At 43.0% G+C, this 18,694-nt stretch overlaps 1 protein-coding gene across 4 annotated transcripts in view; it reads right to left on the bottom strand.

The window, feature by feature from the left end:
- LOC124008702 (neuronal PAS domain-containing protein 2-like) overlaps positions 1-18,694 on the bottom strand; it is a 78,833-nt gene that overhangs the window by 17,205 nt on the left and 42,934 nt on the right. For all 4 annotated transcript variants that reach the window (XM_046320219.1, XM_046320212.1, XM_046320234.1 and 1 more), the window contains exons 2-7: positions 16,309-16,494; positions 11,844-11,900; positions 10,912-11,066; positions 10,331-10,422; positions 10,073-10,162; positions 6,877-6,997 (exon numbers count right to left, since the gene is read on the bottom strand). In XM_046320219.1, coding sequence (XP_046176175.1) covers positions 6,877-6,997; positions 10,073-10,162; positions 10,331-10,422; positions 10,912-11,066; positions 11,844-11,900; positions 16,309-16,364 — 571 coding nt within the window. In that variant the 5' untranslated portion in view covers positions 16,365-16,494. The remainder of the gene's footprint in view (positions 1-6,876; positions 6,998-10,072; positions 10,163-10,330; positions 10,423-10,911; positions 11,067-11,843; positions 11,901-16,308; positions 16,495-18,694) is intronic.

Below are 18,694 nucleotides of genomic sequence, written 5' to 3'. Positions count from 1 at the left end.
ATAAATTGAGTTTTTTTTTTTTACTGCCAAAGCAAATAACCCATTACCAGGTTATATTTTACATCTTCTATAGGCTCTTCCTTTCTTCCTTTCTTATATATATATATATATATATAGTGTAAGTATGTGGACATCCCTTCAAATGAGTGGATTCGACTATTTCAGCCACACCCGTTGCTGACAGGTGTATAAAATCGAGCACATAGCCATGCAATCTCCATAGACAAACATTGGAAGTAGAATGGCCTTACTGAAGATCTCAGTGACTTTCAACATGGCACCGTCATAGGACACCACCTTTCCAACAAGCCAGTTTTTCAGATTTCTGCTCTGCTAGAGCTGCCCCGGTCAACTGTAAGTGCTGTTATTGTGAAGTGGAAACATCAAGGAGCAACAACGGCTCAGCCACTAAGTGGTAAGCCACACAAGCTCACAGAATGGGACCGCTGAGTGCTGAAGCGCATAAAAATCGTCTGTCCTCGGTTGCAACACTCACTTCCGCGTTCCAAACTGCCTCTGGAAGCAACGTCAGCCCAATAACTGTTTGTCGGGAGCTTCATTAAATGGATTTCCATGGCTGCGCTGCCACACACAAGCCTAAGATCACCATGTGCAATGCCAAGCGTGGGCTGGACTGGTGTAAAGCTCGCAACTAATGGACTCTGGAGCAGTGGACATGTGTTTTCTGGAGTGATGAATCACGCTTCACGATCTGGTGGACGAATCTGGGTTTGGCAGATAATAGCAAAACACTACCTGCCCAATGCATAGTGCCAACTGTAAAGTTTGGTGGAGGAGGAATAATGATCTGGGGCTGTTTTTCATGGTTCGGGTGAAGGGAAATCTTAATGCTACAGCATACAATGACATTCTAGACGATTATGTGCTTCTAACTTTGTTTGGGGAAGGGCCTTTCCTGTTACAGCATGACAATTCCCCTGCGCACAAAGCGAGGTCCATACAGAAATGGTTTGTCGAGATCGGTGTGGAAGAACTTGACTGGCCTGCACAGAGCTCTGACCTCAACCCCATCGAAAACCTTTGGGATGAATTGGAATGTGAGCCAGGCCTAATCACCCAACATCAATGCCCAACCTCAATAATGCCCCTGTTGACTGAACGGAAGCAAGTCCCCATAGCAATGTTCCAACATCTAGAGGAAAGCCTTCCCAGAAGAGTGGAGGTTGTTATAGCAGCAAAGGTGGAACCAACTCTATATTAATGCCCCTGAATTTGGAATGAGATGTTCGACAAGCAGGTGTCCACATACTTTTTGTCATATAGTCTTCATAGAGCAACATGATAAACTCTGTTTTGAAATAGTTTCATATTTTATGTGAGTGCAATGGATGAATCTCTGACAGAGCCAGTGAATCTCAGGGAAAAGAATGATAACGATAATTTTTGCCATTACAACTGCTGCTCCTCACAACCACTGTTAGCTCAGACATTTTGGCCTTTCTCTCATGGCTGGAAATCACACAGCTCCCGGTGAATGGCATTCAACCCAACGTAGTGTGCTTCAGTTGTCATAGGACGGCTCAGCAGTGTTGTTCCTACAGCTGAGGTTTTACTTGGCAGGGGAACGAGACCAGCGGGGGAGAGGACGAGAGGGAGTATGTATGTCACTGTGCCATCAACACACTCTTACAAACTGAGCACTGATGATGTTCCAAATAGTCTGACATGACTGTGACACATGGTCACAGTCATGTCATTTTCTACCGAGTGCATGGCTCCTCTTTTTTTCTAGCGAGTGCATGGCTCCTCTTTCTTTCTAGCGAGTGCATGGCTCCTCTTTCTTTCTAGCGAGTGCATGGCTCCTCTTTCTTTCTAGCGAGTGCATGGCTCCTCTTTCTTTCTAGCGAGTGCATTTGGCTTTTCTAGCGAGTGCATGGCTCCTCTTTCTTTCTAGCGAGTGCATGGCTCCTCTTTCTTTCTAGCGAGTGCATGGCTCCTCTTTCTTTCTAGCGAGTGCATGGCTCCTCTTTCTTTCTAGCGAGTGCATGGCTCCTCTTTCTTTCTAGCGAGTGCATGGCTCCTCTTTTTTTCTCACGAGTGCATGGCTCCTCTTTTTTTCTAGCGAGTGCATGGCTCCTCTTTTTTTCTAGCGAGTGCATGGCTCCTCTTTTTTTCTCGTGAGTGCATGGCTCCTCTTTTTTTCTAGCGAGTGCATGGCTCCTCTTTTTTTCTAGCGAGTGCATGGCTCCTCTTTTTTCTAGTGGGTGCATGGCTCCTCTTTTTTTCTAGCGAGTGCATGGCTCCACTTTCTTTCTAGCGAGTGCATGGCTCCTCTTTTTTTCTAGCGAGTGCATGGCTTCACTTTCTTTCTAGCGAGTGCATGGCTCCTCTTTCTTTCTAGCGAGTGCATGGCTCCTCTTTAAATGGGTTACGTTGGGTCAAGAGAATGCCTCCACTGACTTGTCAAAGCACTAGCTCAGATGTACTGAACACACCGAGGAGACTCACTGTATACCATTTTTATTAAGCCTCCAAACCCAATGTGTTGCTGTTAGACTGGAAATAAAGCATGGCCCTGTGCCATTCTAACAGAGAGAGAAAGAGAGATCTGTGTAGAATGATACATTTGGGATTTAAAGTGCAGAAAAAAAACATTCCCTATCAAACCAAGACTGATATCATCCCTCCATTGTTACATATATACGTGGATTCAAAGAGAAGTAAAATGCTTCCTCTGTGGAACTGTAAGCTCCAACTCAAGTAACGGAGTTCACTTATCCAAGAGTAGTTAGAAGTACCCGATGTAATGTATGTATTAGTGATGATCCCTCAACTCAGAGCAACACACATTACCATAGCAATTGTCAACAGAATGATAGCAGCACATTAATCAAAAGAAAATTGCAGACTTCCTAAGCATTCCGTGTGCTAAACATGAGAAGCAGTGTTGTTTTTTGTTTATATATATATATATATATATATATTGTATCCAAATGGTAGTTACAGTCTTGTCTCATCTCTGCAACTCCCGTACGGACTCGGGAGAGGTGAAGGTCGAGAGCCGTGCGTCCATCGAAACACAACCCAACCAAGTCGCACTGCTTCTTGACACAAGGCCCACTTAACCCGGAAGCCAGCCGCACCAATGTGTCAGAGGAAACACTGTACAACCCTATACCATAGACACCCACCTGAATGACCCAGATACTACGGAGAAGTCCCTATCTGTTTTATGGGCCTGCTGTAAGCAGCCTGTATGCAGCCAAAATGCGGTCAGAGACCTTCTAGAGCAGCACCGCCCCCTCAAGATTCTGAGCCTGCCTGACAGGGTTGGTCCTGCAAAGCCAAAGCCCCCTGTAGGGAGAGCATAATATACAAGGAAATTCTCAAAGCTGCTAAGGAGAACCTTGACGACCTTGTACCTAGACGGTGGGGATTCCGTTGGGGTGCCCCCACCCAGGCAGTGGCAGTGCTGGCAACACTAGCTGCAGTAACCCATGAGGAGGGGGTCACACTCTGACATTCAGAGAGGGGGCATATTATTGTAGCCCTGGTGGTACAAAATCAAAGTTCTGACTGCACAGAGATTCTTGGGAATATGGTCAATACGGGGGACCATGTTGGGGGTGTTTCAGGGGAAGGGGGTATATCTGACCTCCATCATCTAGGATGTGACAATGGTTAATCAAATCTCCACATTTCTGCCCCTTTTTATTTTTTGAGCAGCTTTGCCTGCCTTCTCATACAGCTGCAACTGTATACGCACTCCTAAATCAAGACCTTTCTTGAGTTGGGCTCTGGGAGGGTGCAACTGTTGAGAATCTGAGTCTATGGTTGTTGTGGGGAAAGGGGTTGAGTGTGGATGAGTGTGTATGAGTGTGTGGGTGTGTGGGTGTCCCACAACTGTTGCGAGGGAGTAAAAGATGTTAGGGACAATATAGGATGATTTCCAATAATTGTTTGCTAATATAATAATTGTTTGCTTGCCAATGTAATTTTGGTAATGGCGAGACTGGTGAGGGGTAAAAATCCTTTGCATAAATTACCTACATTACTACAAATATTAATAGCTAATTATGGAAAATAAGGATAAAAAAATGTATATTTATATTTAAAAAAAAAATATATACAGTTGAAGTCGGAAGTTTACATACACCTTAAAAAATGTCCTGTCTTAGGTCAGTTAGGATCACTACTTTATTTTAAGAATGTGAAATGTCAGAATAATAGTAGAGAGTGATTTATTTCAGCTTTAATTTCTTTCATCACATTCCCATTCCCAGTGGGTCAGAAGTTTACATACACTGAATTAGTATTTGGTAGCATTGCCTTTGAAATTATTTCACTTAGATCAAACGTTTCGGGTAGCCTTCCATAAAATTCCCACAATAAGTTGGGTGAATTTTGGCCCATTCCTCCTGACAGAGCTGGTGTAACTGAGTCAGGTTTGTAGGCCTCCTTGCTCGCACACACTTTTTCAGTTCTGCCCACAAATGTTCTATGGGATTGAGGTCAGAGCTTTGTGATGGCCTTGACTTTGTTGCCATTTTGTCACTACTTTGGAAGTATGCTTGGGGTGATTGTTCGTTTGGAAGACCCATTTGCAACCAAGCTTTAACTTCCTGACTGATCGGCAGTGTATCAAATACTTGTTCTCCCCACTGTATGTATGTATGTATGTATGTATGTATGTATGTATGTATGTATGTATGTATGTATGTATGTATGTATGTATGTATGTATGTATGTATGTATGTATGTATGTATGTATGTATGTATGTATGTACGTATGTACGTATGTACGTATGTATGTATGTATGTATGTATATTTACCCCAAAAATATATGGGGGATTGGAACTGACGCAGACAATTACATTGATGGAAGCAACAATCCATCCACAATATTGAAGCTGATCCACCCCCCCCCACCCCAGAAAATAAAAAATTAAAAAAATTAAAACACCATACACCAGGCGACCTGTCAGCGTGCACTGCGCCCTGCCCGCCACAGGAGTCGCTAGTGCACGATGAAACTCAGACATCCCTGCCGGCCAAACCCTCCCCAAACCTGGATGATGCTGAGCCAATTGGGCACCGCCCCACGGGTTTCCTGGTCGCAGCCAGCTGCGACAGAGCCTGGACTCTAATCCAGAATCACTAGTGGCACAGCTAGCACTGCGATGCAGTGCCTTAGACCACTGCGCCACTCGGTAGGCCTGAAGCAGTGTTGTTTTACATGAAAGAAAGGAGATGAAAGACAAATACAGGAATTGCCTATTGTGAATGAGGCTAGGAGGAGATGATGATTATTCCAGACACAGTATCGTACAGGAATACAGTTATGCTTTGTATTCCTGTAGTTCTAAACATAGACCTAGACGATTCCACACCGGTCTCTTTCTCAGAAGAGCACAATTGTAGCGTGGGATTGAGGTCAGTCTCTAGAGCCCTAGATACAGGTAGCACTGCTGTGGATTACTGACGCTACCATAACAGTGATTAAAACTCCTATCCACGCTGCTAGGCCAACTACTATTTTTAGCTAAAGGACTCATCATAGGACCAAACTGTCCAGCAATCCAATAAACGGCAACCTGCTCTATTTTCTAGGGCTCCATCACACCAATATAGTTTTATAGCCGAGCGTACTTAGCACATCTGAACAGAGTGCTGGCCGTAATTTGCTATACCAAGTGCGCACCGATGTTACATGTAGAATCACGTGAAAATATTGGCAGTCAGACGTCTATAGCAGGTGGTCCCTAAAACACGCGTGCTGAATGATCGGCAGAAGAACAGAACAGTACAGTATGAACTCCTAAAGCACAGTGGCAATAGTCATGGAAATACAATAGAACTGGATGGATGCCTACAGGAGAGATTTAACACCGTGTTAAACAGAATTTCCCCCACTGCTGGAATAAAATCGCTGCTTGTTTTGGAGGTTTTGGTGTGTGACTGCTCGGCCACTGCATGCTTTGATGTAGAATTCATGACATGGGGATATCATCCATGAAATAAGTGATATCCAACTTGAATAATTGTTCTGTAACACAGTGCCAATAAGAAAAACAAAATAGAACAAATGTTTATTCAGCTACCCTAGTTAAGACCTGTGGATGAACAACAACATAATTATGTTTTAAATGTTTGTTAAATGTCACCCAGGCCTTCCGGGTGGCGCAGTGGTTAAGGGCGCTGGACTGCAGCGCCAACTGTGTCACCAGAGACTCTGGGTTTGTGCCCAGGCTCTGTCGTAACCGGCCGCGACCGGGAGGTCCGTGGGGCGATGCACAATTGGCATAGCGTCGTCCGGGTTCGGTTGGGGTTGGCCGGTAGGGATATCCTTGTCTCATCGCGCACCAGCGACTCCTGTGACGGGCCGGGCACAGTGCACACTAACCACGGTTGCCAGGTGCACGGTGTTTCCTCCGACACATTGGTGCGGCTGGCTTCCGGGTTGGATGCACGCTGTGTTAATAAGCAGTGCTGCTTGGTTGGGTTGTGTATTGGAGGACGCATGACTTTCAACCTTTGTCTCTCCCGAGCCTGTACGGGAGTTGTAGCGATGAGACAAGATAGTAGCTACTAAAACAATTGGATACCACGAAATTGGGGAGAAAACAGGGTAAAAAAATAAAAACATTTGCCCATACTATTTATGTAAAAGCTAATTAATATGGTGATGGGATCTCTGATTAGACATCACAGATGACTTCTCATCACCACCAGTCCAAGACACTCTGAGACAGGCAAGAACATTGTAAACTTCTCATCAAACAACACTATTGTAAAATACACAGCCATCTCCTAAGCTGAGCATTCCTGGTGGTGCCAGGGCTGGAGATGGACCCAGTACTGATGGACTGAGAAGGGTGGTACTGAGAGAGTGAAAAGGAGGAATAAATACTCACTGTCCAGGATGTCAGCAGAGATGGGGTCAGTCATCAGCATGTGGGATGATAGCAGCTTATAGACCTCCCCATGCTCACGCTCATGGAGGAAGTTCAAGATATTTTGGTCCACCATATCTGACTGATACAAAAGGATAAAAGGTCAGTTTCTATGGTCATGATTGTCCATGAACATGTCATATATCATAGTCATATTATAAGTTATGGCATTACATTTCATACTGTAGTGTCAGTCTCCAAATTGTAATAAAGCATACATTGATTTGAATGAGTGTATTGAGAGCATAAGTACAGTACCAGTCAAAAGTTTGGACACACCTACTCATTACAGGGTTTTCTTCATTTTTACTATTTTCTACATTGTAGAATAATAGTGAAGACATCAAACTATGAAATAGCACATATGTAATTATGTAGTAACCAAAAAAGATTATTCAAAGTAGCCACCCTTTGCCTTGATGACAGCTTTGCACACTCTTGGCATTATCACAACCAGCTTCACCTAGAATGCTTTTCCAACAGTCTTGAAAAAGTTCCCATATATGCTGAGCACTTGTTAGCTGCTTCTCCTTCACTCTGCAGCCCAACTCATCCCAAACCATCTCAATTGGGTTGAGGTCGAGTAATTGTGGAGGCCAGCACTCCATCACTCTCCTTCTTGGTCAAATAGCCCTTACACAGCCTGGAGGTGTGTTGGGTCATTGTCCAGTTGAAAAACAAATGATATTGAGACTAATTCGCAAACCAGATGGGATGGCGTATAGCTGCAGAATGCTGTGGTAGCCATGCTGGTTAACCTCTCTAGGGTAGGGGGCAGCATTTGGAATTTTGGATGAAAAGCATGCCCAAATTCAACGGCCTGCTACTCTGGCTCAGAAGATATGATATGCATTTGGATTTGGATAGAAAACACTCTAAAGTTTCAAAAACTGTTAAAATAGTGTCTGTGAGTATAACAGAACTAATTTAGCAGGCGAAAACCTGAGAAAGATCCATTCGGGAAGTAGTTTTTTGGGGTTTTGTAGTTTTCTATTCAATGCCATTACAGTATCCATTGACTTATAGGACACCATTTTCAGTTTCTATGCCTTCCACTAGATGTCAACAGTCTTTAGAAATTGTTTCAGGCTTGTAATCTTATAAATGAGGGAGTAAGACCAGTCTGAACGAGTGGACCCTAACGTGTCGCAGAGCTTTTTCAGGTGCATGTGCATTTCTTGTTTACCTTTTATATTGACAACGTTATTGTCCGGTTGAAATATTATAGATAATTTAGGCTAAAAAAACAACCTGAGGATTGAGTATAAACTTTATTTGTTTCTATGAACTTTACAGATACAATTAGGATTTTTTTGTCTGATTGTTTTGAGTTTGAGCCGGTGGATTACTGAAGAAAACGTGCTAACAAAACGGAGGGTTTTGGATATAAAGAGACTTCATCGAACAAAAGGAACATTTATTGAATAAATGAATGTCTTCTGATTGCCACCATATGAAGATCATCAAAGGTAAGGGATTAATTTTATCTCTATTCCTGAGTTTTGTAACGCTTTTGCTTGGCTGGTTACTGTTTGTAATAATTTGTCGGCTAGGTATGTTCTGGGCTAGGTATGCTTTCACCGAAAAGCATTTTATAAATATGACACTGTGTTTGGTTTAACAAGAACTTAATCTTTAAACCTATGTAAAATATGTTTTGTTTTCTGAATTTTTATAATGAGCATTTCTGTAATTGAATTTGGCGCTCTGCAACCTCACTGGATGTTGGCCAGATGGGACGCTAGCGTCCCACGTACTCTAGAGAGGTTAAGTGTGCCTTGAATTCTAAATAAATCACTGACAGTGTCACCAGCAAAGCACCCCCACACCATCACACTTCCTCCTCCATGCTTCATGGTGGGAACAACATATGCGGACATCATCCGTTCACCTACTCTGCGTCTCACAAAGACATGGCGGTTGGAACCAAAAATCTCATATTTGGACTCATCATACCAAAGGACAGATTTACACCGGTCTAATGTCCATTGCTCAATTTTCTTGGCCCAAGCAGTTCAACCATGAAGGCCTGATTCACGCAGTCTCCTCTGAACAGTTGTTGAGATGTGTCTGTTACTTGAACTGTGAAGCATTTATTTGGGCTGCAATCTGAGGCTGGTAACTTTAATGAACTTATCCTCTGCAGCAGAGGTAACTCTGGGTCTTCCTTTCCTGTGGCGGTCCTCATGAGAGCCAGTTTCATCATAGCACTTGATGGTTTTTGCGAATGCAACAAAGTTCATGAAATGTTCCCGGATTGACTGACCTTCACGTCTTAAAGTAATGATGGACTGTTGTTTCTCTTTGCTTATTTGAGCTGTTCTTGCCATAATGTGGACTTGGTCTTTTACCAAATCTTCTGTATACGCACCCCCACGTAACCTAGAGAGGTTAAGTGTGCCTTGAAATCAACTGATTGGCTCAAACGCATTAAGGAAAGAAATTCCAAAAATTAACAAGGTACACATGTCACGCCCTGGCCTTAGTTATCTTTGTTTTCCTTATTATTTTGGTTAGGCCAGGGTCTGATATTGGTGATGGTTTTTGTCTCATCTAGGGTGTTTGTACTGTCTAGGGTTTTTTGTAGATTTATGGGTTTGTGTTCATATAAGTCTATGGTTGCCTAGATTGGTTCTCAATCAGAGACAGGTGTTTATCGTTGTCTCTGATTGGGAACCATATTTAGGCAGCCATGTTCTTTGGGTATTTTGTGGGTGATTGTTTCCTGTGTCAGTGTTTGTGCCACACGGGACTGTTTCGGGTTTTCACGTTTCTTGTTTTGTAGTTGTGTTCATGTTTGAGTTTTCCTATTAAAACCATAGACACTTACCATGCCACATATTGGTCCGATCCTTGTTTCACCTCTTCAGAGGTGACAACACATTTGAATTGAAATGCATTCCAGGTGACTACCTCATGAAGCTGGTTGAGAGAATGCCAAGAGTGTGCAAACAAGGCAAACATGATTCCATACTACATGATTCCATATGTGTTATTTCATAGTTTTGATGTCTTCATCAAAATTCAAGAAAAACCCTGGAATGTTGTGTGTCCAAACTTTTGAATGGTACTGTATATACATTAATAATACATTAATATTGAGTTAAAAATAATAAAACATGTAATTCTGAGCTAGATCAGCGTGGCTCTCACTTACCGGTAAATGGCCAATGAGTGAAGACACACTGTCGGACACATATATAATGTTTCCATCTGTAGTTAGTGCTATGAGGAAACCGTCTAAAGCCTATGGAAGGAAACAAAGTCATTATTATTATGTCGGCTACTATAATTATTGTGTGTTATATTTCTTTCAGAGGTACATCATGGGTACTGTTGGTGCTGGCCTACAGAGGTTCATCAGGATGTTATTTCATATCAGAGGAGGTAAACGTGGAGCTGAGCTGATTTTTACCTCCAGCATCAACTGGGTGAACTCCTCATTACTGAGGAACGAAGGCTTCCAGTCCTGCCGGATCTCACATGACTCTGTCTGTGCTGTGATTTCTGAAACAGAGGAGGCAGAGGAAGGCCAGGAAGAGGGGTTAGATATATCTGTTAGCACTACACATCCACATCCAGGCACCATCGCTGCCAAATAGGTTAGTAGTGGAAGGATCCTGATGAATACCGGAGACACATAACAGAAAAGGAAAAGAGGTTAAGAAATATCCCAGATCAGAAATGTTTATCTCAGAAACACTGACATCTGTGACCTTGATTCTGACAGAAGACAGAGTTGAGGTTATGTCGGTCTGAGCCAAGCTTGTAAGGAAAGTGGAGTAGTCCTCTCTTTTCTCTCTGTCCTGTCCAACAAGTACTAGACAGCTAATGTCCTCCACCCTCATAGTTCCTTCTCTCCACACCCTTTTTGTGAGCAGTGATGTTCTGCATGTAGGGCAGGACGCACGTGCCACGCGCACACACACGACAGGTCAGCAGGAGGCCAACACCAATGTGATGACTGACGCAGCCGACTACGTTACACATTCCTACCTTTCTGTTTCTGCAGGAAGTCGATAGTTCTCTGCAGTATGGTAGACTTGTCCATCTTGCGTGGATGGCCTTGGCCCTGCAGCATGGTGCACAGCTCCTTGATGAGCACATTGAATTGGTCTCTTCTTTTCTTTTCTGATTTGTTCCGAGATGCCCTTGAATAGAACAGATTATAAATGTACAGGATTACATTTCTGACCATATACACTTCGGGAACTTTGACCATCTATATGCTTTATAAAGAAGTGCATTTGAAGTGGAAATTGCGAGCTCAACGATTCTAACAACAGCTTCGTATTTATGAAACACACACTCCTGAGTGACAGCTGCTTATCAATAACCACCATTGCAATTCACTCATTCCTCTGCCACAATAAAACAGCTTGCAGGATGGAAATCCCTTCTGATAGCACAAGCAAACATTTATGAAGATTCATCTGATATGGACCTGTGATGGAAAAAACTATGACATCAATAGCATCGCAAACACAAAATCTACCATTAACACAAACGTTCAGACATTTTCTCTTACTTGAGGTTTTTGCTGCCATTCTCCCCAGACTCAAATACATCTGCACCCCCTGACTAATGATTTGAAAGTCCATTTTCAGCTAGACTTGTGTGCATCATTACTGGAAAGCAAAAATGTCTTGACCCTGTTAGATAGATGGAGGGGGCCCTCTCCTCAACACATTCCTATGACATTTTTTAAAGCTGTCTAGTCACAGAAACCAACAGAAACATTTGTCTTAGTGCTGAAAAGTGATTTTGAGAGATGAAAATGTGAAGAGTCTTGACATCTGCAAAGCAGACACCTTCACAGATGTAATGCCAAAGTAGGGCCACTTGTCTCTGTCTGCCTCATCTTGCGTCCTCACACTCAAAAGTCTCTTGCTCGGAGACACACACGTGAACACACACACGTGGAATACCTTTTTGCCCTGTCTTTATCATCTTCGTCCATCAAATCGTCCACACAGCTGCTGGTGCTAGAGGGAAAAGGGAGAGACGAGTTGGAATGCCGTTTCTCTGAATATTCACCTATAAGATTATTATGCCCCTTCTCCTCTACAACATTATGAATAGAGATAGATAGACACCATTGGAGTGGAAACCATTCTTAATAATGACTTAATCTATATCTTATACATAAACAGGGTCTCTCCTATGGTCCTAAAGAAACTGATTTGTGCCAAGATGTTTTCTAGGGTGTTTGGGTTCACATAGTACAGTAGTCAACCAAGTATATGAAGAGTTTCATTCCAAAACGCTATATATCCATTTTCAGAAATGTTGGTAAATGAGCTTTTATTGCTTAAAGAAATGATGGAAGAGACTGGTGTGTCTTTCACTATCTAATCATGGCATGGGGTTGTTCAATGACAGGCATGTATTTGTTTATGTACCGATGTACGCTGGACGTCAGGAAGCACGTTCAGAGAGTGAATACATGAAGGAACAAAACAAGGAACACGAACAGCGCACCGACATAGAACAGGAACAATGACAACTGGGGAAGAAACCAAAGGGAGGGACATATAAAGGGCAGGTAATCAAGGAGGTGACGGGAGTCCAGGTGATTGTCATTATGCGCCTAACGCTGGTAACAGGTGTGCGCCGTAACGAGCAGCCTGGTGACCTAGAGGCCGGAGAGGAAGCACAAGTGACAGTTTCAAATCTATCACTTTGATGGTTTCAGAGAGACAAATAATCATGTTTTCTTTTCAAAATGCCATATAAAATCGGCCTCAATCTCAGATAAATAATTAGTACTGCTAGGTTTTACACAGACAAATGTAACAAATAACTACATTTTAATTAAGAACTGTTCAAATGATACACAAAAACAATTTAAATATTTTTTTCAATACAGTAATATGAGATCTTTACATTTGACATTTTAGTCATTTAGCAGATGCTCTTATCCAGAGCGACGTGTATTTATCTCAAATCAAGTACATTTGTATTTGTCACACGCTTCGTAAACAACAGGTGTGAACTTACAGTGAAATGTTTACTTACAGAACCTTCCCAACAATGCAAAGAACAATAATAGAGAAATAATAAAAGTAATAATAGATACGCAATGAGTAATGATAACTTGGCTATATACACGGGGTACCAGTACCGAAACTATGTGCAGAGGTATGAAGTAATTGAGGAAGATATGTACATGTAACTAGGAATAAAGTAACAGATATTAAACAGTAACAAATCCAATTTTATTTGTCACATACACATGGTTAGCAGATGTTAATGCGAGTGTAGCGAAATGCTTGTGCTTCTAGTTCCGACAATGAAGTAAAAACCAACGAGTAATCTAACCTAACAATTTCACAACAGCTACCTTATACTCACAAGTGTAAAGGGATGAAGAATATGTACATAAAGATATATGAATGAGTGATGGTACAGGTCGGCATAGGCAAGATGCAGTAGATGGTATCGAGTACAGTATATACATATGAGATAAGTAATGTAGGGTATGTAAGCATTATATTAAGTGGTATTGTTTAAAGTGGCTAGTGATACATTTTTTACATGTATGACAGCAGCCACTGGCTGTATAACAGTCTGATGGCCTTGAGATAGAAGCTGTTTTTCAGTCTCTCAGTCCCTGCTTTGATGCACCTGTACTGATTTCACCTTCTGGATGATAGCGGCGTGAACAGGCAGTGGCTCGGGTGGTTGATGTCCTTGATGATCTTTATGGTCTTCCTGTGACATCGGGTGGTGTAGGTGTCCTGGAGGGAAGGTAGTTTGCCCCCGGTGATGCGTTGTGCAGACCTCACTACCCTCTGGAGAGCTTTACGATTGTGGGCAGAGCAGTTGCCGTACCAGGCGGTGATACAGCCCGACAGGATGCTCTCGGTTGTGCATCTATAAAAGTTTGTGAGTGTTTTGGTGACAAGCCAAATTTCTTCAGCCTCCTGAAGTTGAAGAGACGCTGCTGCACCTTCTTCAACACTCTGTCTGTGTGGGTGGACCAATTCAGTTTGTCCGTGATATGTACGCAGAGGAACTTAAAACTTTTTACCTTCTCCACTACTGTCCTGTCGATGTGGGTAGGGGGGTGCCCCCTCTGCTGTTTCCTGAAGTCCACGATTATCTCCTTTGTTTTGTTGATGTTGAGTGTGAGGTTATTTTCCTGACACCACACTCCGAGGTCCCTCACCTCCTCCCTGTAGGCCGTCTCATCATTGTTGGGAATCAAGCCTACCACTGTAGTGTCGTCACATAGTTATTCCTCTTGTTCAGATGGGTTAGTGCAGTGTGGTTGCGTCATCTGTGGACCTATTGGGGCGGTAAGCAAATTGGAGTGGGTCTAGGGTGTCAGGTAAGGTGGAGGTGATATGGTCCTTGACTAGACTCTCAAAGCACTTCATGATGACGGAAGTGATTGCTACGGGGCGGTAGTCATTTAGCTCAGTTACCTTAGCTTTCAGCAGCGTATGTGATGAGTCAAAAAAGTGAGTTGTAGTCAATGAACAGCATTCTCACATAGGTGTTCCTTTTGTCCAGATCGGAAAGGGCAGTGTGGAGTGCAATATAGATTGCGTCATCTGTGGATCTGTTGGGACAGTATGTGAATTGGAGTAGATCCAGGGTGCCTTTCAAATCAAAGTTTATTTGTCACGTGCGCCGAATACAACAGGTGTACAGTGAAATGCTTACTTACAAGCCCTGGCGGGACACAATACAAATAGTCCGGGTAGCCATTTGATTAACTGTTCAGGAGTTTTATGGCTTGAGGGTAAAAGCTGTTGAGAAGCCTTTTGGTCCTTGGCGCTCTGGTACTGCTTGCCATGCGGTAGCAGAGAGAACAGTCTATGACTGGGGTGGCTGGGGTATTTGACAATTTTTAGGGCCTTCCTCTGACACCGCCTGGTGTAGAGGTCCTCGATGGTAGGTAGCTTAGACCCAGTGATGTACTGGGTCGTACACACTACCCTCTGTAGTGCCTTGCAGTCGGAGGCCGAGCAGTTGCCATACCAGGCAGTGATGCAACCAGTCAGGATGCTCGCGATGTTGCAGCTGTCAAACATTTTGAGGATCTGAGGACCCATGCCAAATCTTTTCAGTCTCCTGAGGGGAATAGGTTTTGTCGTGCTCTCTTCACAACTGTCTTGTTGTGTTTGGACCATTCTAGTTTGTTGGTGATGTGGACACCAAGGAACTTGAAGCTCTCAACCTGCTCCACTACAGCCCCGTGAATGAGAATGGGGGCATGCTCGGTCCTCCTTTTCCTGTAGTCCACAATCATCTCCTTTGTCTTGACTACGTTGAGGGATAGGTTGTTATTATAGATGTGAGTGCTACGGGGTGACAGTCATTTAAACAGGTTATTCTTGGGCACAGGGACTATGGTAGTCTGATTTAAACATGTAGGTATTACAGACTGGGTCAGGGAGAGGTTGAAAATGTCAGTGAAGACACTTGCCATCTGTTCGGCGCATATTCTGAGATAGCTAAGTGAGACAACACCATATCACAGTCAAATATACAAGATACAAACATTGCATTTCAGCACAACAATGGATATATAGCTTTTTGCAACAACAAAAAACTAAACATTTTCTGTCACACCCTGATCAGTTTCACCTGTCCTCGTTATTGTCTCCACCCCCTCCAGGTGTTGCTTGTTTTCCCCAGTGTATTCATCCCTGTGTTTCCGGTCTCTCTGTGCCAGTTCGTCTTGTATGTCCAAGGCTACCAGCGTTTTTTCCCGTTTTCCTGCTTTGCCTTTTCTCCTTTTTCTAGTCCTCCCGGTTTTGACCCTTGCCTGTTCTGGACTCTGTACCTGCCTGCCTGACCATTCTGCCTGCCTTGACCACAAGCTTGTCTGCCATCTCCTGGACTCTGACCTGATTTTGACCTTTTGCCTGTCCATGACCATTCTCTTGCCTATTCCCTTTGGATTTATTAAACATCTTAAACTCCAACCATCTGCCTCCCATGTCTGCATTTGGGTCTCGCCTAGTGTCATGATATTTTCGTACACATCTATTAATACAAATCTGAGAACAGTAATATGTCACACACACACACACACACACACACACACACACACACACACACACACACACACACACACACACACACACACACACACACACACACACACACACACACACACACACACACACACACACACACACACACACACACACACACACACACACACACACACACACACACACACACACACACACACAAATGTACCCATAAGAAATAACCACTGATGAAAAAACACAAATGTAAAAGATTGGTGGATATAGCATTTTGGAAATAAACTTCATATATTGTTAGTAACCAAGTAATATTTCTCTATACAAACACATGTATTTATAAGTGACAGGAAACACAAGAAAAAATAAAAGTAGCCTAGATACTTACTCCCATTCCCTCCTGCTGGACGGACATAGGGACCCAAAGTCGGAAAGGTTGTCCATTCTCACTCCCTCTCCCAGCCAGGCCCTATCTGCAGTCTGATGTATCCCATCTGCGCCCCAGGAAAAAGCTAATGATCACCTGCTGCTGCTGCCCACCTCCTCCTGGAGTCCACCACAGAAACACCAAAACCTGTGAAGGACAATAAGAAAGTGGGCTTGAGTAAAGGGGGAAAAATCTAGGCCTATTACATCCGATAATCCTTTAATTACTGTAACTTGATTCATCTGCAGTTTCATTCAAGTGTCATAACTGTAATACACACAGCGACAGTGTTGCCCCGCAGTATTCTCTTATTCACACTTAAGCACATCCCAAAAGGTACTTGAAAGTGATCATATTTCCAATTCTATTCTGACCAAGTGTACGTTTTAAAATTATTCTTGTGAAAAACAATGCATACAGAATTATCATGTTCACTGTAAAATACAATAGGCTATTATTTATCAACCCAGAGCATATCTCAGAGAATATAATCTCAGTGAGTGAACATTACCAGAAGAAACATCATTATTCATTGTGATTTATGAGCCATGATTTTCCACAGGTGGGCTGGAAATATATTTCTAAAAGTTTGGACACAGCTACTCATTCAAGGGTTTTTTCTTTATTTTAAATATTTTCTGCATTCTATAATAATAGTGAAGAGATCAAAACTATGAAATAACACATAAGGAATCATATACTAACCAAATCAGTGTTAAACAAATCAAAATATATTTTAGATTCTTCAAAGTAGCCACCATTTGCCTTGTTGACAGCTTTGCACACTCTTGGCATTCTCTCAACCAGCTTCACCTGGAATGCTTTTCCAACAGTCTTGAAGGAGTTCCCACATATGCTGAGCACTTGGCTGCTTCTCCTTCACTCTGCAGTTCAACTCATCCCAAACCATCTCAATTGGGTTGAGGTCGGGTGATTGTGGAGGCCAGGTCATCTGATGCACTCCATCACTCTCCTTCTTGGTCAAATAGCCCTTACACAGCCTGGAGGTGTGTTGGGTTATTGTCCAGTTGAAAAACAAATGATAGTGAGACTAAGCGCAAACCACATGGGATGGCATATCGCTGCAAAACGCAGTGGTATCCATGCTGGTTAAGTGTGCCTTGAATTCTGAAAATAATCTGATTTATTTAATCTTTTACCCAGATGTAATAACAAAAACAACAGTACAAGATGTTGTAAACTTACGACTTAGACCTCAAACACTTGATGTATACCCTTTACAAAGACAGAAAGTGGCTACAGATGGAGAGCGAACTACAAAATCACAAGAATATATTTTAAAATCGGAAGATGATAGGATGGGTGTCCCTTTGAGAACTACGCTACTTCTCCTTCAATTGGACAAAAACATTGACCAAGTCCAGTAGAGTAGATTGGACCCGTTGGGCACAAACGTCAATTAAGCATCTATTCCACATTGGTTCAACGAAATTTCATTGAAATGACATGGAAACAATGTTGAATCAACCAGTGTGTGCCCAGTGGGGAGCTTCTTCCATCGAAGAGGACTTCCTTTACTTTCATATACAAGGAAATAAAACATTGAACAACCATTGCATTTTGGTGGTCTACTGTACATGGGGTATGGTGAATTTCTACCTGGAAACTCTTTGAGTGAGAATATAACACCACAACCAGAATGCATTGAGTTCAGTGAGACAAGGTTTACAGCTGTCAAGTGGAGTGACACATGTGCCCTGAGGGGCACGGATCTTAAATTGTCTGCCAGAACTTGATGGCAGAGGAGAGGAATACACATCCAAGTTTATGTTCATGACCGTCGCCTGCACTAACATACACCACCTCAGGCAGGTACGCAGCAAGATTACTTTTCTCACTAACTCTGGCAAGAAACGATTGACGTGTCAGACTTCATCTTCTTAGAACTCGTCTGTACACATGCTGAACAACCTCACAATGACAAAAATCTGTTCTATTGCAAAAGGTAGAAAACCTCTTATCTTGATCTTTGGGTGATTTTGATTAAAGTATTTAATTAAAAAACAAACTGAGGGCCTCCCGGGTGGCGCAGTGGTTAAGTGCTGTGCCACCAGAGACTCTGGGTTCGCGTCCAGGCTCTGTCGCAACCAGCCGCGACCGGGAGGTTTGTGGGGCGACGCACAATTGGCCTAGCGTCGTCCGTGTTAGGGAGGGGTTGGCAGGTAGGGATTTCCTTGTCTCATTGCGCACCAGCGACTCCTGTGGCAGGCCGAGCACAGTGCGCGCTAACCAAGGTTGCCAGATGCATGGTGTTTCCTCCGACACATTGGTGCGGCTGGCTTCCGGGTTGGATGCTCGCTGTGTTAAGAAGTAGTGCGGCTTGGTT

This window comes from Oncorhynchus gorbuscha, linkage group LG02 (genome assembly GCF_021184085.1).
Source record: "Oncorhynchus gorbuscha isolate QuinsamMale2020 ecotype Even-year linkage group LG02, OgorEven_v1.0, whole genome shotgun sequence".
Lineage (NCBI taxonomy): Eukaryota > Metazoa > Chordata > Actinopteri > Salmoniformes > Salmonidae > Oncorhynchus > Oncorhynchus gorbuscha.
Note: the sequence above shows the minus strand (reverse complement) of the source record. Positions and strands in the feature narration are given on the sequence as shown.